This window comes from Oncorhynchus clarkii, chromosome 30 (assembly GCF_045791955.1).
Source record: "Oncorhynchus clarkii lewisi isolate Uvic-CL-2024 chromosome 30, UVic_Ocla_1.0, whole genome shotgun sequence".
NCBI classification, from domain to species: Eukaryota; Metazoa; Chordata; class Actinopteri; order Salmoniformes; family Salmonidae; genus Oncorhynchus; species Oncorhynchus clarkii.
Genome location: NC_092176.1, coordinates 8272365 through 8295759, shown reverse-complemented (window position 1 = coordinate 8295759; position 23395 = coordinate 8272365). Strand labels below are relative to the sequence as shown.

Here is a 23395-nt window from a genome sequence, read left to right as displayed (position 1 = left end):
TTGATGCACCTGTACTGACCTCGCCTTCTGGATGATAGCGGGGTGAACAGGCAGTGGCTCGGGTGGTTGATGTCCTTGATGATCTTTATGGCCTTCCTGTGACATCGGGTGGTGTAGGTGTCCTGGAGGGCAGGTAGTTTGCCCCCGGTGATGCGTTGTGCAGACCTCACTACACTCTGGAGAGCCTTACGGTTGTGGGCGGAGCAGTTGCCGTACCAGGCTGTGATACAGCCCGACAGGATTCTCTCGATTGTGCATCTGTAGAAGTTTGTGAGTGCTTTTGGTGACAAGCCGAATTTCTTCAGCCTCCTGAGGTTGAAGAGGCGCTGCTGCGCCTTCTTCACAATGCTGTCTGTGTGGGTGGACCAATTCAGTTTGTCTGTGATGTGTACGCCGAGGAACTTAAAACTTACTACCCTCTCCACTACTGTTCCATCGATGTGGATAGGGGGGTGTTCCCTCTGCTGTTTCCTGAAGTCCACAATCATCTGCTTAGTTTTGTTGACGTTGAGTGTGAGGTTATTTTCCTGACACCACACTCCGAGGGCCCTCACCTCCTCCCTGTAGGCCGTCTCGTCGTTGTTGGTAATCAAGCCTACCACTGTTGTGTCGTCCGCAAACTTGATGATTGAGTTGGAGGCGTGCGTGGCCACGCAGTTGTGGGTGAACAGGGAGTACAGGAGAGGGCTCAGAACGCACCCTTGTGGGGCCCCAGTGTTGAGGATCAGCGGGGTGGAGATGTTGTTGCCTACCCTCACCACCTGGGGGCGGCCCGTCAGGAAGTCCAGTACCCAGTTGCACAGGGCGGGGTCGAGACCCATGACGGAAGTGAGTGCTACGGGGCGGTAGTCGTTTAGCTCAGTTACCTTAGCTTTCTTGGGAGCAGGAACAATGGTGGCCCTCTTGAAGCATGTGGGAACAACAGACTGGGATAGGGATTGATTGAATATGTCCGTAAACACACCAGCCAGCTGGTCTGCGCATGCTCTGAGGGCGCGGCTGGGGATGCCGTCTGGGCCTGCAGCCTTGCAAGGGTTGACACATTTAAATGTTTTCCTCACGTCGGCTGCAGTGAAGGAGAGTCCGCATGTTTTGGTTGCGGGCCGTGTCAGTGGCACTGTATTGTCCTCAAAGCGGGCAAAAAAGTTATTTAGTCTGCCTGGGAGCAAGACATCCTGGTCCGTGACGGGGCTGGTTTTCTTTTTGTAATCCGTGATTGACTGTAGACCCTGCCACATACCTCTTGTGTCTGAGCCGTTGAATTGAGATTCTACTTTGTCTCTATACTGACGCTTAGCTTGTTTGATTGCCTTGTGGAGGGAATAGTTACACTGTTTGTATTCGGTCATGTTTCCGGTCAGTTGTTGTCTGACGCAATACGAAACATATCCCAGTCCACGTGATGGAAGCAGTCTTGGAGTGTGGAATCAGATTGGTCGGACCAGCGTTGAACAGACCTCAGCGCGGGAGCTTCTTGTTTTAGTTTCTGTCTGTAGGCAGGGATCAACAAAATGGAGTCGTGGTCAGCTTTTCCGAAAGGAGAGTGGGGCAGGGCCTTATATGCATCGCGGAAGTTAGAATAGCAATGATCCAAGGTTTTTCCAGCCCTGGTTGCGCAATCGATATGCTGATACAATTTAGGGAGTCTTGTTTTCAGATTAGCCTTGTTAAAATCCCCAGCTACAATGAATGCAGCCTCCGGATATATGGATTCCAGTTTGCAAGGAGGCCCTCCCTCGTCTGCCATTCGGCAAATCCGTACTCTTGTTTCCAGTTTACAAGCAGAAACTCAAACATTTGAGAAATGGTCACCAGAATGAGAGATTATGCTACAGGACTGCATTGCTAGCACTGATTGGAATGTGTTTCGACACTCCGCCGATAACATTGACGAGTTAACCACCTCCGTCTCCGGCTTCATTCGAAAATGCATTCGATGAGGGTTCACTGCTTCGGCCGAGGACTGGAATATGTACAAGAAGTTCCGCTTTGACCTCTGCAGAGTCATCAAACGAGCAAAAGGACAATATAGGAATAAGGTGGACTCATATTACACAGGCTCTGCCGCCTGCCGCATGTGGTGCAGACTACAGTCGATTACGGATTACAAAGGAAGACCCAACCGTGATCTGCCCCATAATGCCTCTCTACCAGACGAACCCAATACACGCTTTGACAACAATAACATCGTGCCGGGTGTGAGAGCCGTCACCGACCCAGAGGATTGGGTGATCTCGCTCTCTGAGGCCGACTTGAGAAAGGTCTTTAAACAGGTCAACATCCGCAAGGGTGCCAGGGTGCGTTCTCAGAGCATGCGCAGAACAGCTGGCAGGCATATTGAAGGTCATTTTCAAACTCTTCTTGTCCCAGTCTGTAATCCCCACATGTTTTAAGATGACTACCATAATTTCTGTCCCCAAGAACTCTAAGGCGTCATCCGACAATGACTACCGCCCTGTAGCACTCACTTTTGTAATCATGAAGTGCTTTGAGAGGCTGGTTATGGCACACATTAACTCCACCATCACAGACACCATAGACCCACTCTATACCGCCCCAACAGATCCATAGATGACGTAAGCTCAATTGCACTGCCCTCACCCACCTAGATAAGAGGAATACCTATATGAGAATGCTGTTCATGGACTACAGCTCAGGGTTCAACACCATTGTCACCTCCAAACATGTCTCCAAACTTAGGACTCTGGGTCTGAATCCCTCCCTCTGCACCTGGATCCTGGACATCCTGACCGGCCAACCCCAGGTGGTAAGGGTAGGCAAAATACCTCCGCCACGCTGACCCGCAACACATGTGCCCCACAGGGGTGTGTTCTTCCCCTCTTGTACTCCCTGTTCACCGATGATTGCGTGCCAAGCATGACTCCAACACCATCATCAAGTTTGCTGATGACACGATGGTGGTAGGCCTGATCACCGGTGACGATTGATCAGCATACAGGGAGGAAGTCTGTGACCTGGCAGTGTGGGGCCAGAGCAACGGCCTCTCCCTCAATGTCAGTAAGTTTGGCATGGGCCCTCAAATCCTCAAAAGGTTCTACAGCTGTAGCATTGATAGCATCTTGACTGGCTGCATCACTGCCTGGTATGGCAATAGCACCAACCTCGATCGCATGGAGCTAAAGAGGGTGGTGAGGACAGCCAAGTATATCACTAGGGCCATGCTTCCTGCCATCCAGGGCATCTATATCAGGTGGTGTGGAAGGAAGACCCGGAAAATTTATAAGACTCCAACAGGCTCTTGAACAGCTTCTATTCCAAAACAATACGACTGATAAATAGCTAACAAAATCAGAATTAACCTTGTATCCTCATTGACCTTTTTATTTCAACTGTTTGTCACTATGCACACTCACAGGGCCCTACACACTCACACACACTAACTCCATCATCTGCTCACTCACACATAATATGTACATACTGTACATTTATATTGACTACACACACACCCCCTCACATACAAGCTGCTGCTTTTCTGTTTATCTTAAATCCTGTTGCCTAATCCCCTTACCCTTATACATATCTACCTCCATCACTCCAGTATCCCTGCACATTGTAATTATGGTACTGCAACTGACCCTGTATATAGTATGCTTACTTACTTACACACTTATTGTTTTCTTCATATTCCTTCTTATTTCTTGTGTGTTTTTTCCTAGTATTACATTGTTATTGATTATTGCATTGTTGGGTTTTGAGTTTGCAAAAAAGGTAGTTACCTGCACTTGAGCATGTGACATTAAAAACTTGAAACTTGAATGTGCTCGAATACTAGTTTTTATTGTAACAGTTCTGAAGAGGACGAAGATTCTATAGCCTGCTGATCATGCCCATGCAGGGAGAGAGAGGGAGAACCATGGAAAGGGAGGTAGTACAAGGCCAAGAAAAAAGAGGGCGACACATACACTTACCCTGTAGTAGTCCGTGCTGTACACGTCTCGGGACATGCCGAAGTCACCGATCTTCACCAGCAGGTTCTCTCCCACCAGACAGTTACGTGTGGCCAGGTCTCGGTGGACAAAGTGCTGGGAGGCCAGGTAGACCATGCCTGCAGCGATCTGCTGGGCGATGTGCAGCATCTGGGACTGGGTCAGCTCCACGGGTCGGTTTGTCGGACCGTCACCCATCATCACAGAGTCGGGACCGTGAGCCCTTCAGGAGGAGAGGAGGGGAGAAAAAATCAATTGAAATGACAAATCACTACCAGAAATGTGACATCCCCTGTCTTTCTTAGAACTTAGTGATAGCGTGGTTGTCCTATTGCTATTTTGCATACAACTTTCCCACGACTTTCTAGGAATGGTGCAGGATAGTTGCTTGGCTTTGGAACATTCTTAGCATATGTAGCCCTTTCCTGCAGTCAATGGCTACTGTCATTACACACCTGGCTAAAATCTTACAGTAGCTCTGTTTACTTTGACACATGCTGGAAACAGAAGATACTCTACAGGAATGATGGGGTCCATCCAAATCATCTTGGCTCCTGGACTCTGTCCAAGCATTTCAAGGCTCCGTTGAGACAATTAGTTATCAATGACACAAGATCAACTCTGTTAATCCCTACCATTGTGACACTAAGTTGTCATAATGCTGCATCAAATGTGCATGATCCCAGGGGCGTTGGCAGACACAATGTAAGTAACTTAGTTTATGTCCCCCTAACTGCCCTGAATACCTCTGTTGATCCTACAGCTATTGTATGTGGTAACCATGTGCCTATGAACCAGTTACACTGTCAGCACTGAGGCGGAGTGCCTTAGTAGGAAGTCCACTGTGTGCAGCTCACTGTGCACTATCAGCTCCAATGTACATAACATGAGCAAGTCTACTTCTGACAAACTTCCCAGTAAAGCATTAAAAACAATCAAGCAACACAGAAAAGTGCTAAAAATAGCCCATATGAACATATGTAGACTAAGAAACAAGGTGCCTGAAGTCAATCACTTGCTTTTAACAGATGATGTTCATATTTGAACAATCTCTGAAGCACACTTAGATAATACCTTTGATGATACAGTGGTAGCAATACATGGTTATGCCTTCTACCGAAAAGACAGAAAGAAATGTCAATGGGTGCGTTGTTGAGGTCTATATTAAAAACCACATCCCTGTAAAGCTTAGAGAAAATCCCATGTTAAATACTGTTGAAGTAATATGGCTATCTGCCTCACCTAAAGCCCATTCTGGTGGGAACTGCTATAGACCACCAAGTGATACAAGTCAGTATCTGGATAATATGTGTGAAATGCTTGATAATGTATCTGATATCAACAGAGAATTATATTTTCTGGGTGATTTAAATATTGATGTCACGGATCCCTCCGGAACTTTCATTACGCACACCTGTCCCCTATTCCCACTGATTAGTACTTGTATAAGTGTATCCTTTGGTTTCCATTGTCAATTTTTGTTACTATGTCTATTGGTGAGTGTGTGTACCTGCACTGTGTATTTAGGCTTTTGTGCCATTGTGGATTGCACAGATGATTACGGGTCTTGTCCCGTGTGTTAATCATTGTGAACGTGTGTTATTTATTCTTCGTTTGGGCTCTTTCGTTTGGGTTTCTACCCTGTGTTTTGTATAGTGTTTGTTTGGACTTTGTCCCCGTGCCTTTACACGGCACACCGTAATTATTACGCATTCCTGCGCCTGTCTCCCGAATCATTCATACCAACATGACAATTGACTGGCTTTCATCAAGCTGCCCACTGAAGAAAAAACGTCAAACTGTGAGCTGTGCCTGCAACCTGGTTCAGGTTGTCAGTCAACCTACTAGGGTAGTTACAAACAGCACAGGAATGAAATCATCATCTTTACTAATGCTGCAGAAATCTGCTTTAAAGTAGTATCCAAATCCATTGAATGTATTGACCACAACATAGTAGCCATATCTAGGAAAACTAAAGTTCCAAAGGCTGGGCCTGATGTAGTTGATAAGAGGTCATACAATAAGTTTTGCAGTGATTCATATGTTGAATATGTAAAGAATATTTGCTGGTCTGTGGTGTGTAATGAGGAGCAACCAGAAGCTGCACTTGACAGATTTATGAAATTCCATATTACAGTTACTAAAAAGCATGCAAACATTAAGAACATGACTGTAAAAACGGTTAAATCCTCTTGGATTGAAGAGGAATTGAAAAATATTATGGTTGAAAGGGATGAGGCAAAAGGTATGGCAAATAAGTCTGGCAGCCCAACCGACTGGAAAACGTAGTGCAAATTGCGAAATAATGTCACTAAACTAAATAAAAATAAATGAAAATAAATGATGTAAAGAATGATAAAGAATGATAGTAAAAAGTTTTGGAGCACCTTAAATGAAATGTTGGGAAATATGGCAAACTTAGCTCCATCATTCATTGAATCAGATGGCTCATTTATCACAAAACCCACTGATATTGCTAACTACTTTAATGATTTTTTTCATTGGCAAGATTAGCAAATTCTGACACTACATATCCAAGTATATCTGACCAAAGTACAAAAGGCAAGCACTGTACTTTTGAATTCCGAAAAGTGAGTGTGGAAGAGGTGAAAGAATTATTGTTGCCCATCAATAATGACAAGCCACTGCGGTCTGACAACCTGGATGGAAAATAACTGAGGATAATAGTGGACGATATTGCCACTCCTATTTGACATATCTTCAATTTAAGCCTACGAGAAAGTGTGTGCCCTCAGATCTGGAGGGAAGCAAATGTCATATATATTCTACATTGTGGATAAAGAGTTACTTGTCTAACAGAATACAGATGGTGTTCTTTAATGGAAGCCTCTCCAACATAATCCAGGTAGAATCAGTAATTCCCCAGGGCAGCTGTTTAGGCCCTTTAATTTTTTTTTTTTTTTTACTAACGACATGACTAAACTGCTTGGAGTAAGCCTGGATTGTAAACTGTCATGGTCAAAACATATTGATACAGCAGCTAAGATGGGGAACAGTCTGTCTATAATAAAGCGCTGCTCTGCCTTCTTAACAACATTATCAACAAGGCATGTCCTACAGGCCCTTGTTTTGTCGCACCTGGAGTACTGTTCAGTAGTGTGGTCAGCCGCCACAAAGAAGGACTTAGGAAAATTGCAATTGGCTCAGAACAGGGCAGCACGTCTGGCCCTTAAAAGTACATGGGGAGCTAACATTATTGAAATGCATGTCAATCTCTCATGGCTCAAAGTAGAAGTGTTGAAGTGTTGACAAGCTGAATGTACCGAGCTCTCTGTTTAAACTACTAGCACACAGTTTGGAAAACCATGCATACCCCACAAGACATGCCACCAGAGGTCTCTTCACAATCCCCAAGTCCAGAACAGACTATGTGAGATGTACAGTACCACATAGAGGTTACAGTCTTATTCAAAAATTTATTAAATAGATTTTTTCCCTCATCAATCGACACACAATACCCTATAATGACAAAGAAAAACTGAAATGTCACATTTAAAATAAGCATTCAGACCCTTTACTCAGTACTGTATTGAAGCACCTTTGGCAGTGATTATAGCCTCTAGTCGTCTTTGGTATGACGCTACAAGCTTGGCACACCTGTATTTGGTGAGTTTGTCCCATCCTTCTCAGCAGATCCTCTCAAGCTCTGTCAGGTTGGTTGGGGAGCGTTGCTACATAGCTACTTTCAGGTCTCTACAGAGATGTTCGATCAGGTTCAAGTCCAGGCTCTGGCTGGGCCACTCAAGAGATTCAGAGACTTGTCCCGAAGCCACTCCTGCATTGTCTTGGCTGTGTGCTTAGGGTCGTTGTCCTGTTTGAAGATTAATCTTCACCCCAGTCTGAGGTCCTGAGCGCTCTGGAGCAGATTTTCATTAAGGATCGCTCTGTACTTTGCTTCATCTTTCCCTCGATCCTGACTAGTCTCCCTGCCACTGAAAAACATCCTCACCTTGCTTCACCGTAGGGATGGTGCCAGGTTTCCTCCAAGCGAGATTCTTGGCATTCAGACCAAAGAGTTCAATCTTGGTTTCATCAGACCAAAGAATCCTGTTTCTCCAAGCGGGCTGTCAAACTCCAAGCGGGCTGTCATGTTCCTTTTACTGAGGAGTGGTTTCCTTCTGGCCACTCTACCATAAAGGCCTTATTGGTGCAGTGCTGGGGAGATGGATGTCCTTCTGGAAGGTTCTCCCATCTCCACAGAGGAACTCTGGAGCTCTGTCAGAGTGACCATCGGGCTCTTGGTCACCTCCCTGACCAAGGACCTTCTCCCACGATTGCTCAGCTTGCCAGGGCGGCCAGCTCTAGGAAGGATCTTGGAGGTTCCAAACTTCTTCCATTTAAGGCCAATGTGCTCTTCGGGACCTTCAATGCTGCATTCTTTGGTACCCTTCCCCATATCCCTGCCTCAACATAATCCTGTCTCGGAGCTCAATGAACAATTCCTTCGACCTCGTGGCTTGGGTTTTGCTCTGACATGCACTGTCAACTGTGGGACCTTATATAGACAGGTGTGTGCCTTTCCATAACGTGTCCAATCAATTGAATTTACCACAGGTGGACTCCAATCAAGTTGTAGAAACATCTCAAGGATGATCAATGGTAACAAGATGCACCTGAGCTGAATTTCAAGTCTCATTGCAAAGGGACTGAATATTTAAGTAAATAAGGTATTTCTTTTTCTATATATATACAGTACCAGTCAACATTTTGGACACACCTACTCATTCAAGGGTTTTTCTTTATTTTGACTATTTTCTACATTGTAGAATCATTGTGAAGGCATCAAAACTATGAAGTAGCACATATGAAATCATGTAGTAACCCAACAAGTTTTAAACAAATCCAAATATATTGTATATTTGAGATTCTTCAAAGAAGCCACCCATCTACCAGGTGGTCGCTTGGTGTCCTCCGTTGCAATTATTGCGTAATCTTCAGCTGCAGTATTTTTCCGTTTGCTTCTGATGAGAAGCCATCTGCCACCACTGATAGATTATTGAATAGATATGTGAAAAACACCTTGAGGATTGATTCTAAACAACGTTTGCCATGTTTCTGTCGATATTATGGAGCTAATTTGGAAAAAAGTTTGGCGTTGTAAGTGACTGCATTTTCCGGTATTTTTCTTAGCCAAACGTGATGAACAAAACGGAGCTATTTCGTCTACACAAATAATATTTTTGGAAAAAATGAACATTTGCTATCTAACATAGAGTCTCGTCATTGAAAACATCCGAAGTTCTTTAAAGGTAAATTATTTTATTTGAATGCTTTTCTTGTTTTTGTGAAAATGTTGCCTGCTGAATGCTAGGCTTAATGCTATGCTAGGCTATCAATACTCTTACACAAATGCTTGTGTAGCTTTGGTTGAAAAGCATATTTTGAAAATCTGAGATGACAGTGTTGTTAGCAAAAGGCTAAGCTTGTGTTTCAATATATTTAATTCATTTCATTTGAGATTTTCATGAATAGGAAACGTTGCGTTATGGTAATGAGCTTGAGGCTATGATTACGCTCCCGGATACGGGATTGCTCGTCGCTAGAGGTTAATGTGTTTCAACCAATCAGCTGTGTTGTGACAAGGGTGAAGATAATCCAATTTGGTAAAATACCAAGTCCATGTTATGGCAAGAACAGCTCAAATAAGCAAAGAGAAAAGACAGTCCATCATTCATTTAAGACATGAAGGTCAGTCAATGCGGAACATTTCAAGAACTTTTAAAGTTTTTTCAACTGTAGTCGCAAAAACCAAACCAAGTGGTATGATGAAACTGGCTCTCAGGAGGACTGACACAGGAAAGTAAGACCCAGAGCTACCTCTGCTGGAAATGATAAGTTCATTAGGGTTACCAGCCTGCAGCCCAAACAAATGCTTTACAGAGTTCAAGTGACAGAAACATCTCAACATCAACTGTTCAGAGGAGACTGCGTGAATCAGGCCATGGCCGAATTGCTGCAACAAAACCACTACTAAAGGACACCAATAAGAAGGAGAGACTTGCTTGGTGCCAAGAAACACAAGCAATTGACATTAGACTGGTGGAAATCTGTCCTTTGGTCTGATGAGTCCAAATCAGAGATTTCTGGTTCCAACTGCCGTGTCATTGTGAGATGCAGAGTAGGTGAACAGATGGTCTCCGCATATGTAGTTCCCACCGTGAAGCATGGAGGAGGAGGTGAGGTGCTGTGTGGGTGTTTTGCTGGTGACACAGTATGTGATTTATTTAGAATTCAAGGCTCACATAACCAGCAAGGCTACCACAGCTTTCTGCAGCGATACGCCATCCAATCTGGTTTGTGGTTATTGTCACGACTTCAACCGAAGTCGGTTCCTCTCCTTGTTCGGGCGGTGTTCGGCGGTCGACGTCACCGGTCTTCTAGCCCTCGCCGATCCAATTGTCATGTTCCATTTGTTTTGTCTGATTGTCACATACTCCTGGTTTCAATAGCCTAATTACATGTTGTATATGTTCCCTCTGTTTCCCCCATATCCTTGTCGAGAATTGTTCATTGTAAGTACGTGTGCCTTTTGTGACTGGTGCGAGACGGGTTTTGTGCCCATGTGTTTTTTGTGATTTTTATAAGCCGGGAGTTTTGTGCATTAAACGGCTCCGGCCATTTACCAAGTTCTGCTCTACTGCGTTTGACTTCCATGCCACCAGTTACGCACCCCTTGACAGTTAGTGAGACTATCATTTGTTTTTCAACAGGACAATGACCCAACACACTTCCAGGCTGTGTAAGGGCTATTTGACCAAGAAGGAGAGTGATGGAGTGCTGCATCAGATGACCTGGCCTCCACAATCACCTGACCTCAACCCAATTGAGATGGTTTGGGATGAGTCGAGGAGAATCACTACTGTACAGTGTGTGTGACCCTGATTTAGCCCACTAGAGTAATTAAGGAACTTGACAAAAAAACAATATTCTTGGTATTTCATTATTTGAACCGAACGTTTCCTAAAAGTTCAAACATGGTTACATTTATATTTCAATGATGGTAATGTTCTAGAAGCATTCTCCATCCGGTTTGACATTGGGAACGTTTTAAATAGTTCATGGAACGTTAAGAAACAACGTTCTTCTGTGGGACTTTCAGTACTTCAGCATAATGTTTCATAAAGGTTTCCTCGTTGTTCTATTTAAAGCCGTTTTCCAAATTGCTCTTGAGAACATTAAGAAAACTTTCCATAAAAACCACAAGGGACTTTAGTAACGTTCAGAAAACATTCTAAGAACATATACATTCCATTCTCAGAATGTTAAGAAAACTTTCCATAAAAACTTTAGTCAAGTTCAGAGAAAGAGAAAATATATACATTTTGTTCTCAGCATCAACAAAACTCTCATTATCCTCTATCTTGTTAAGTGTGTTCAGGTGTGTTGGCCGCGCCCGCCGCCCACTAATTGAGTGATTGTTTACTTTGAAATGGGGGCTGTTTGAATAGACTAAAATGAACAGCTTAGTATGCGTAAAAAAAACATGGCAAGCGAGCTTCATCCTGGTATCGCAGTGGACTAATTCCATTGATAGAGAAAATAAAATTATAGGTTTGGATCTCACTGATGCCGTGTCACAATAAAAAATAAATGTGTTTGCGTGATTAATGCCTAAGGAAATGAATTTCCATCTGTCCTATCTGTACTTGGAGTTCAAAAAACGTTAACCCAAAATAAGTATATGCCTAATTTGTACATGCCCAAAGAATGGTTTACCTGAGGAACTTGTTGAGGTCCCCGTGCTTCATGTACTCAAACACCATGATGAGGGGGTCGCTCTCCACACACACACCGTAGAAGGTGACGATATGCTCGTGCTGCAGGTTGGTCAGCAACTCGGCCTCTCGATGGAAGTCCTTCCTCGCATTCTCACTGGCCTCTTTCAGGGTCTGAACACACACACACACACACACACACACACACACACACACACACACACACACACACACACACACACACACACACACACACACACACACAGACACAGGTTACTACCGATGTTTCCTCAGAACTCACTACATGCACACTGAGTTTGAGAAATGTTTACTGACAGGGTACTATTCTGCCACAATATGTTTTTGGCTCAAGTCCACCAAGTGCAGACTTAAGTGGCTCTTAGAGTAAAAATGAGTTATAGAAACGAAACCATAGTCCACAATGTTAGCTTATTGGCAATGACCAAGCAGAGATGGTGTACACTTTTATACAGTAAGTGATTACTGTGTCATTGTTTACAGAAGTAGTGTTATTGGTTCTCGTGTTCTGATCTTTGCTATTTTCATGAAATCTATCATAGCGATTTTAGTGCAGAGGCAAATGCGAGAGAGAGAGAGAGAGAGTAAGAGAGAGAGAGAGAGAGGGACAGAGACAGAGACAGAGACAGAGAGAGAGATAGGGGGACAGAGACATAGACAGAGAGAAAGAGAGAGAGAGAGAGAGAGAGAGAGAGAAGGAACAAGAGAGAGAGAGAGAGAGGGAGGAAGAGAAAGAGTTTCAGGAAATGTAAGCGATATGGGCCTATATTCATATCTACAGAAATATATAGAAATGATTCTGTATGAATAATTTATTTGGTTCTACAAAAAGTGGGTATATGAGTACATAGGGTGTTTTGTGCTTACAGAGAACTGAAGTGTCCATTCCAGGAAACAGGACTCATCACTATGATCAGAACAGAAATGGACTCGGGCAGTGTTCCCTCAACAAAAAAATTGTCACTAAGTCTGCTGAGCGCAAACTTTACTGTGAACACTGAGGCTGTAGCTGCTTTAAGTTGCAGTGGACAAGTAGGTTACTCTGGCAATTGTATAATAATGTAGTCCTACCAGAGTGACCTACCATCAAAAACAATGGAGAAAATGCATCCCATAACATTTTAACATTCAGCCTACAGTTCTACCATTCAGCCTACAGTAGCTGCCAATGTGTGCTGTTCAATTTAGGCCAACATTCCATGAGACTTTTTGAGAAAAAAACAAAAAACATGCAGGGCTTGACATTAACCTGTTTATCCACTTGTCCTTCAAACAAGGAGGTGACGAAAAATGTTTGTGTTGTTTGATGCAAGAAACCACTTTATAAAATAAAATGCATCATTATTCCCATAACATTATTACAGAGAATCAGACAAATTATGCTACCCTCTGCCTATTGGCTACTTCGTTTATTCAAGCCTTCTCAAAATACATCACTGACCCTTTAAGACAAAAGAAAAGCTCTTTTACCTGACTCTCTTTTCAAAGATGGCTAGAAATGTACACGTTTTGTGCTCTTGTAGGAATCAATGACTCCCCCATTGCTGACTACAAATGAGCTATAACTGGGCTAATAATTCACTAACTAGCAAAGGATATGAACAAAATGTGCACCCGTGGCTACATGCAGCTCTTGCTTTGATCTCAAGACAAGTGCATCTACTCACGACCACAGCTGTAAACACAGTCCAGTTCAAAGTAAATGTCACAGATCCATCCCAGGAGGTTGGTGGCACCTTACTTGGGGAGAATGGGGCTCGTGGGAATGACTGGAGCGGTATCAGTGGAATGGTATCAAATACATCAAGCATGGTTTTCATGTGTTTGAAGCCATTCCATTTGTTCCATTACGGCCATTATTATGCCGCACCAGTCTGTGTAGCGTACAAGCTGAGTCTTGCACGATAGAATCTTACTCCAATGCGTTCTGTCCACAACAAAATCTAGTGCATAGTTTGTTTAGTTTGCGGTGTGTTGTATTGAAAGTGGCTAATATTGCGTTGATTTGATCACAATTGCCACACTAAAGGGAAACGTTGATGGTGTCAACTAACAGGGAAAACTCTAGAAAGTTGTGAGAAGTTCAATCTTCCGCTTCTCTCCGTGGGCTGATAGTTCTACTGCGCTCTGCATGGCAGTCCCTGAGAGCTGCAAGGCAGTGTTGGGCAACTGCACGTCCATGCACTAACAACCCAACATTGAAGTGCTTCTTTCGACAAGTTCTGAAGTTTATTCACACGTACAGAAGACGTTTGTTCACACATAGCTTTCAGAAAACTACCCCCTGAACGTGATTTACCTATGATATTGTACAACCGACCAGGACATTGGTGCCTTTGATCGCCTGTGTGACTTCTAGCATCTTTTCATGAGACTGCCAACGCATTAGCTAATATCACTGTTCAGTATCTTGATCAATGGCTCCTCTGCATATTTTTCCATAAACATGGTAGCCTAGCCTATATGGCTGCATGCCTGTCCAATATTTTCTTGTAAAACCAATACCATTAGTGGATATGAATATGTTAGACCATAGAGATGGCAACTTGGAAAGTGCCAGGTGACATCTATCATCTTAGATGTGACTTGGTTGCAGGTTGCTAGTACATACAGAAAAGCTCCACTTCACACTTAGAATAATGTGGGAGTCCCACAGTGGGACACAGAAAGGACAGGAGGTCAGGGGGGTGGGGGGGTGGGGGGGTTCTTTCCCATCATGTAATGTATTTTTTTATGAAAACTCTCCAATGAGATCTCGTTTCACCACAGACTTAGAATGCTGGATGCCTTGGCGGAAGCAGGCTATTGGCAGATTTTCCTATAAGAGTGTTAGGGGGTTGGGGGTTAGGAGTCCATTTGGAAATTGGTAAAACAATGTAGTCTACAGTAGGTTGTGATAGACAGTAAAGAGCAGCGTTACCTTGACAGCCACCAGGATCTTGTCGAGCTCAGGAGACAGGTTATAGCACTCGGCCAGGAAAACCTTGCCAAACGCCCCTTCTCCCAACTCCCTCTTCAGAACTATATTGTGCCTCTTGATGTGCTGGACAACTGCAAGACAGACATAACCTAGTTATTACAGATATCAGTGTGACTTCCTAAACTGGATGTATCGTATATGACAAGAGATGGCTTATGGTTGGATAAGGGGTCTGGGAGCCATCATTTGTTGCACCGAATGATCTAGCTACTATTTTATTTTATTTATATACAGTACCAGTCAAAAGTTTGGACCCACCTACACATTCAAGGGTTTTCCTTTATTTTTACAATTTAGAAAAATAGTGAAGACATCAAAACTATGAAATAACACATATGGAATCATGTAGTAACCAAAAAAGTGTTGAAGAAATGAATATATATTTTCTACTTGAGATTCTTCAAAGTAGCCACCCTTTGCCTTGATGACAGCTTTGCACACTCTTGGCATTCTCTCAACCAGCTTCATGAGGTAGTCACCTGGGATGCATTTGAATTAACAGCTGGGCCTTGTTAAAAGTTAATTTGTGGAATTTCTGTCCTTCTTAATGCATTTTAGCCAATCAGTTGTGTTGTGACAAGGTAGGGGTGGTAGACCAAGACCAAGTCCATATTATGGCATTAACAGCTCAAATAAGCAAAGAGAAAGGACAGTCCATAATTACTTTAAGACATGAAGGTCAGTCAATATGGAACATTTCAAGAACCATCAAGCGCTATGATGAAACTGGCTCTCAGGAGGACCGCATGACCGCATGATCTCCGCATGTGTGAATCCCACCATGAAGCATGGAGGAGGAGGTGTGATGGTGTGGGGTTGCTTTGCTGGAGACACTGTCAGTGATTGAGTGTGCAAAGCTGTCATCAAGGCAAAGGGTGGCTACTTTGAAGATTCTAAAATCTAAAATATATTTTGATTTGTTTAAAACTTTTTTGGTTACTACATGATTCCATATGGGTTATTTCATCATTTTGATGTCTTCACTATTATTCTACAATGTAGAAAATAGTCAAATTAGGAAAAACCCTTGAATGAGTAAGTGTGTCCAAACTTTTGACTGGTACTGTACATTGTGGTGATGTGTTTTGTGTAATCAATGTATTTTCAATTGAAAGGGAGTTTTACTGTTCATTTTGTATTCTGTCTTTTTATTGTGATGATAGCAATTTGTAACATTGTGTTGCACAGTGTTAGCTCAGCTCTGTCTCTCAGCATATGTAATAGCTGTCAGGTGGGAATCGTCAGAAATTGATGTTTGATGGTCTATTTGAAACAACGATTTTTGACTGAACAAACACTGAGATCAGTCTGGTGGTAATAACATAGCAGGCTTTTCCCAGTGCTTTCTCCCAGAGCGGTTTTCATGCAGCCAGATACTGTAGATGCTCTGCACCCACTTAACTCAACCCAGGCCTCCCTCTACAGCACGAGGACAGTGGAGAACACCAAAACATATTCATCAGCAGGTTACTGTCTTCAGAGAGCGAAACCGTGGACCCGGACACAAACCATCAAGATTTATTTCTGATCTGATTAAGAAATGCATTTGAAGAAAAGCTCACCACTCGAGCTATTGCATTACAGCGGGCTAGACTTTGAAGCTGCATCGATCTGCACTAACTTACTGAAAGGCATAACCCAATATTGTGTAAAAAAAGACAGGGAGAGGGAGACAGAGAGCCTAGGCCATTAGACTAGCACATACAGACTCAAGACCTGAGCGCAGCTTTGTGTGTATGTGTGTGAACCTGATGACATCACATCTGCCAAAACATGTGGACCTGATGACATCACATTTGCCAAAACAACAGCACAGGGAATTAATTACATGTAAGTTCCCACAGTTCCCAGAACATCTATCCACAAAAGCCACAGCTCGTTACCATTGCTCACTAATTCTCTTCTTTCACAACAATAATAGCATGGTTTCAAGTTAAAACTAAGATATTTTTACCATTACAACCATACAACTCCACCATTACCGCCAATTCGTGTACAGTAAATATACATTTACACAACCAAACTCTACACATGTACTCTTTTATCATTCTTTGTAAGTACGTAATATGTACATGTCAAGAAGAGACATGTTCCCTATCCAAGTCCACCCCCTTCCACTGTCTGTCATCCTCTCTAGTTTCGGCTAAGTAGCTGTGCTTTTCCAAAGCCTCACTTCTGGATGGTAGAATAGGGGTTGGCTTTAGACTTTAGTCCCTGTGTTCTGATGTCATGGGTGAATGGGATCATTTCCACAGGAGGAGAGCCCTTCTGCAAGTAAACATCCTGGTAAAAATACATTTGTGAATCAAATTTTCCAGTACAATGTTAATCCTTCTGAACCCAGAGACCGGGATGGAGAGAACAAAAGGAAGAAACAGGGGTTGAAAGAAGAGTAGACTGCACTAAGAAAGGAGGAAACCTCTGTTGTGTCGGCCTTTAGTCCTTCCGTTGCAAGACATGCAAGTTGACAGTGCATCTGTGAGCGTGTCTATCAGCTGGGGGGTGTGTGTGTGTGTGTCTCATGTTCTTAATGAGCTATGACTACTCTAATGGAGCGGACAAACCAATGGAGGCCAAGATATTAGAGTCACACCCACTCCCCTGACAGAATACCTTACCTAGAACTGTTTAGCTCTTCCTCATCAAAGTGAATACTACATTTATACACACACATGCGCCCCACACTCACACACACAAACACTGAGTTGTACAGTATTGAGCATCATTGACTGACATTTTACGAATCCATTTTTTGGGGCTGCAGAGATCCAGTCAGATCACAACCTTCTCTCCATTGGCCCATACAGGAGAAGCCGGAGACAGACATGCACATACAATACCAGTCAAACGTTTTAGAACACCTACTCATTCAAGGGTTCTTCTTTATTCATAATATTTTCTACATCGTAGAGTAATAGTGAAGACATCAAAACTATGAAATGACACATATGGAATCATGTAGTAACCAAAAACAAATCAAAATATATTTTATATTTGAGATTCATCAAAGTAACCACCCCGTTGCCTTGATGACAGCTTTGCACACTCTCGGTATTCTCTCAACCAGCTTTATGAGGTAGTCACCTGGAATGCATTTCAATTAACAGGTGTGCCTTGTAAAAAGTTAACTTGTAGAATTTCTTTCCTTCTGAATGTGTTTGAGCCAATTAGTTGTGTTGTGACAAGGTAGGGGTGATAGACAGATGATAGCCCTACTTAGAAGATAGCCCTAAATACCAAGTCCCTATGATGGCAAGATCAGCTCAAATAAGCAAAGAGAAATGACAGTCCATCATTCATTTAAGACATGGTCAGTTAATGCAGAAAATGTCAAGAAAGTTTCTTCAAGTGCAGTAGCTAAAACTATCAAGCGCTATGATGAAACTGGCTCTCATGAGGACCGCCACAGGAATGTAGACCCAGAGTTACCTCTGCTGCAGAGGATAAGTTCATTAGAGTTACCAGCCTCAGAAATTTCAGACCAAATAAATGCTTCACAGAGTTCAAGTAACAGACACATCTCAACATCAACTGTTCAGAGGAGACTGTGAATCAGGCCTTCATGGTCAAATTTCTGCAACAAACCACTACTAAAGGACACTGTCTGTGATTTATTTAGAATTCAAGGCACACTTAACCAACAATGCTACCACAGCATTCTGCAACCATACGCCATCCCATCTGGTTAGTGGGACAATCATTTGTTTTTCAACAGGACAATGACCCAACACATTTCCAGGCTCACTGGTGAGGAAAAAACTCCTGGCTTCTAGTCAGTATGAATTAGGGTAAATCGTCCCACTACGGGATGGTTAACTTGCTAACCACTGCTCCACTAGGCTTAACCTTCGTGAGGGAACTAGGACTGTGGCTATTTGACCAAGAAGGAGAGTGATGGAGAGCTGCATCAGATGACCTGGCCTCCACAATCACCCAACCTCAACTCAATTGAGATGGTTTGAGATTTGGACCACAGAGTGAAGGAAAAACAGCCAACAAGTAATCAGCATATGTGGAAACTCCTTCAACAGTGTTGGAAAATCATTCCAGGTGAAGCTGGTTGTGAGAATGCCCAGAGTATGCAAAACTGTCATCAAGGCAAAGGGTTGCTACTTTGAAGAATCTAAAATATAACATAACACCTTTTTGGTTACTGGGTGTGCCCAAACTTTTCACTGGGACTGTACATGCACACACACACACACACACACACACACACACACACACACACACACACACACACACACGTTTTGTTCTTCTATCCTCGTGGGGACCTACAATTATTTTCCATTCAGAATCCTATTTTCCCTAAACCCTAACCCTAACCATAACATTTACTCTTACCATAACCCTAACCTTGACCTTAACTTGTAACCCTAACCCAAACCCAAACCGTAAACCTAACTCCTAACCCTAATCCTATTTCTAACCCTAATTGCAACCCTAATACTAAACTTAATCCCTAATCTTAAAATAGCGTTTGTCCTCATGGGGATGTGGGAAATGTTGCCACAACAGAGAATTTTACCTTGTGGGAACTTTGGTGGATTTAAGGCCCCCACAAGGATAGAAGAACCCCCCCTCCCACACACACACACACACACTGAGACTACTGAGAGACACAGTCCTATTGTAGAGGTTATCTTTGCCTCTAAATGTCATATGCACAGGAACATGTGTTCATTGACATGACCTTGAATTTAATGGATTAGATGGATACAGCTACACTGCTGACAAGTGGCATTGATGCACATGCACTCACACACAATGCGTGCGTGTGTGTGTGTGTGTGTGTATGTGTATGTGCATATCTGTCTCCGGTCTCTTCTCCTGTCTGGGCCAATTGGGAGAGTGCTGTGGTCTGACTGGTCTCTGAAGACAGTACATTATTATTATAATTTGTTGGTACTTTTTTCCCCTTTTTCATGATATCCAATTGATAGTTACAGTCTTGTCCCATCGTTGGAACTCCCCTACGGATTCGGGAGAGTCGAAGGTCAAGAGTCCTCCAAAACACAATCCTGCCAAGCCGCACTGCTTCTTGACACACTGCTTGCTTAACCTGGAAGCCAGCCACACCAATGAGTTGGAGGAAACACCATCCAACTGGCGACCGGAGTTGGCTTGCAGGCGCCCGGCCCGGCACAAGGAGTCTAGAGCGCGATGGGACAAGGTAATCCTGGCCGGCCAAACCCTCCACTAAACAAGACGACGCTGGGCCAATTGTGCGCCACCTCATCGGTCTCCCGATCACGGCCGGCTGTGACACAGCCTGTGATTGAACCCGGGGCTGTAGTGACGCCTCAAGCACTGCCTTAGAATGCTACACTACTCTGGAGACCAGCCAATACATTTTCTTAAATAAAATGTCAGTCAATTGCACTCAATACTGTACATCACACACACACACACACACACACACACACACACACACACACACACACACACACACACACACACACACACACAGAGAGAGAACGCGTCCTGTCCCACTCAACACATTTTATCAGCAGCTCCAAGACCAGTTCCATAGCAGCGGAGAGGTTGTTGCTATGGCAACCCATGCATACGCACATTCAGGTGTGGGTTCTTAGATGGCGTCTACAATATGTGTTGGTGTAACAGATTCACGGGGACATCAGCACTCAGATCCCCTGAGATCTCCTAGTCCGCACGTTACTCTTCTTCAGCTCAGAACATGTTCTTACCAGTTAAAATGAACTGGTGGTGAAATGAAGACATTCATATGTGTGTTGCATACTTGTCTCTGTGCGTGTGTGTGTGTGTGTGTGTAAGCCATGGTCTTGTTGTTCTACTCACAGGTGTCTGATTTGAGCATGCTGTTGCTGCGGAAGTACTGAGGGTTCTCGATGACGGGGATCTTGGTCATGCCGATGATGACGGCGTCTGGGCCCATCTCAGAGGAGGACGGAGTGTTACTGCCATTGGACACGTGGTGGAGAGGAGAGGCTGAGTCGTCATCGTTGCTGATCACAGACGATGCACCTGAGAGAGGAGAGAAAGCGAGGGGAGTGGAATTCAGTATGAGAGAAAAGGTAAAAGAGAGGAGAGAGATGAAGAGAAGAAAAGAGAAGAGGTGTTTGAGGAAAATGAAGGTGGAAGAAGGAAAGAAACAAATGGAAGGGGAGGCATGTTTTTGTGTTAGCAAAAAAAGCACAAAGCTTAATTACATACCAATCACCACACCCGTCCTTGTTCATTGTCAAAGCCCATATCCAAAGTAGGCAATATGGGTATAACACATTTTATATGCAACTTTACAACAGGTAATATTCAAATATAGTTAAATAGTACATTTTGAGTGCATTTTGTATTGTTACTTGTCTCCTCTGATCCACCAACAGAAAAATGGTCTTTAAATGGGAAATCTGTGTTTCAAACAACAACAAAGCATACGCCCCTCCACTGTTTCAGTGAACATTTTACATTTTTACATTCAGCTGACGCACTTATCTAGAGTGATTAATTGGAGCAATTAGAGTAAAGTGCCTTGCTCAATGGCACAGACAGATTTTTCACCTCGTCCACCCGGGTATTCAAACCAGCAACCTTTCAGTTACTGGCCCAACATTCCTCATCGCAAGGCAATTTCCCCCCTCCCGTAAACATCTAAGGGGTGGGGCTGGAGAAATGTGACCACTCTCAAATGCATTGGCAGCTATGAAAGCCAGATCAGACAGTTGAACTAAGCTCATGCGGCATTTACAGTCAAATTCCTTAAGGTCAATGGCTATATATCATGAATTTGAAAGTCTAAAAATGGATTTGGCAATTGTGAATGACCTCTTTAAACTAGCGGAAGTTGAGGACCAAATCTATTTTCAAAAAAATGTATTCAAGTTGCATGTGTGCATCCCCTCAGGGGCAATGAACGTACAACAGTAGTTTAGGTCATGGTGAGAGAAAGTGCGTTGATAGAGTGCTTTGTGAATGGGGAAAGAGAACGATGGTCTGACGCTGAGCCCGTGCTCATTCCTTTGTTGTCCATAATTTCTCTGTGGACCAAACTCTGTTTCTTCTCTGGTTTCCACTTCCACTCCCAAAATAAACAATTAAGCTCTTATTCTCATACACACAGTCTCAATCTCTAAACACGAACACACACACACACGCCCCACTACGCACCTACACCTACACCTACACTCGTGCACGCGCGCACACACACACACCACAGTGTTGTTTTTGGAGCAGTGGAGTCATGGAAGTGGTGCATTCCTAAGAAGGAGGAGGCAGTGGAAAAGGACAGAGAAACAAAGAGGGATTGTCTCTCAGCAGGCTTAGAAGGTTGTGTGTGTGTTTGTATGTCTGTGTGCTAGTATGTGTGTGATAGTGTGGGTGTATGCTTCCATGCGTGCACCCTGATCATCGGATTGTGGTGAAACATGACTGGTATGTTCCTACAAGTCAAAGCACAGGTCCGTCGAAAATAGTAGATGCATTGTGGAAACAGGAAACAACATAAGCCCTGGCACATGACAGCAGCACTCATGAAGAGCATTGTAGCGACCCTTACCAAGGTAATAACGAGATAGTTATGATCTCCCTCACGAAGGTTAAGCCTAGTGGAGCAGTGGTTAGCAAGTTAACCATCCCGTAGTGGGACGATTTACCCTAATTCATACTGACTAGGGCCAGGAGTTTTTTCCTCACCACGACATCTGACCAGGAAAACCTCTACAGGGGTCTTAGTTTAGGACTAAAGGTGAGCCTCGCCTCCTGGTGGTTTGAGAATTCCAACTAAACTTTACGATCTCACAACACCGGATCTCTTTCGTCCAGCCTTTCTTTACTGGGCTGCCGTGGCTTCTCTCTGCTACTTGAGGTTCAAGCGGAGCGAGGACACTATAGCGCTCTACAGAGGAGCTCTTTCATTCTCCACCGCTAATGTGTTGAGTGGTTTCTCCGCAAACAGGCTTCTCTCTCCCCTGTGGGTGCTCAAATGATGTGCCCCCATTATGCCTCCCTCTCCACCGCCGTCCTCAGGAAGAGCCGTGACGCATTGTACAGTAGTGGCTGCACTTAAATGCATTGTTGAGACTGGAGAGACGTCCATCTTGGATCTGACTGGACCCCAATGTTCTGGGCAGTGTAAAAAGAGAGTATGGTATGGATTTTCTCTGACTGAGAGAAGTGATCCTCTGAGCACGGCTGGTCTAATCAGGTTGACCTGAGGTGCAGACAGCCTGGTAGACGACAGGCAGTTAGGGCATGTACATGACTTACCAGAGACAGTGACGTCCGGCGGCCCACATACACGCCTCTCTGAACCCCACAGAAACACACTCTAGGCCTGCCAAAATCGGAGAGTAATGAACTTCTCCTCGTTCTGTATCTCAATCAAACACCAGACACTACAGTAATTAGAGAGTTATGGTTTTCAGCCATGATATTAGAGTGGGCATGTGCTTAAAAAATAACACACACACAGCATCCCAAGCAGGTTATTGTCTCTAAGTGAGTGTGTGTGTGTGTGTGGGGGGGGGGGGGGGGGGGTGTGCTCACTTTTAACGTGAGGTCCAGGGTCAGATCATAAATAGCATTATAAATGCTATTTAGCCTGGAGAAGGGAGGGGAGGGAGCAGGTCAGTGGGCCGCGGGGAGTCGTTTGGGGCTGGGGGGTGTAGGTAAAAGCTTAAGTGGGGTCAGGTCCTGACCTAACACCATTAAACAGA

At 43.8% G+C, this 23395-nt stretch overlaps 1 protein-coding gene across 2 annotated transcripts in view; it reads right to left on the bottom strand.

Annotated features, from left to right (window-relative positions):
* Nucleotides 1–23395, bottom strand: part of LOC139390180 (BDNF/NT-3 growth factors receptor-like) — a 90277-nt gene that overhangs the window by 26938 nt on the left and 39944 nt on the right. The window contains exons 12-15 of one of the 2 annotated variants that reach the window (XM_071137427.1): nt 20523–20708; nt 14643–14773; nt 11685–11857; nt 3930–4170 (exon numbers count right to left, since the gene is read on the bottom strand). In XM_071137427.1, the coding sequence (XP_070993528.1) occupies nt 3930–4170; nt 11685–11857; nt 14643–14773; nt 20523–20708 (731 nt within the window). Of the gene's footprint in view, nt 1–3923; nt 4171–11684; nt 11858–14642; nt 14774–20522; nt 20709–23395 lie in introns of both variants that reach the window. The other variant, XM_071137426.1, reaches the window with a different exon arrangement.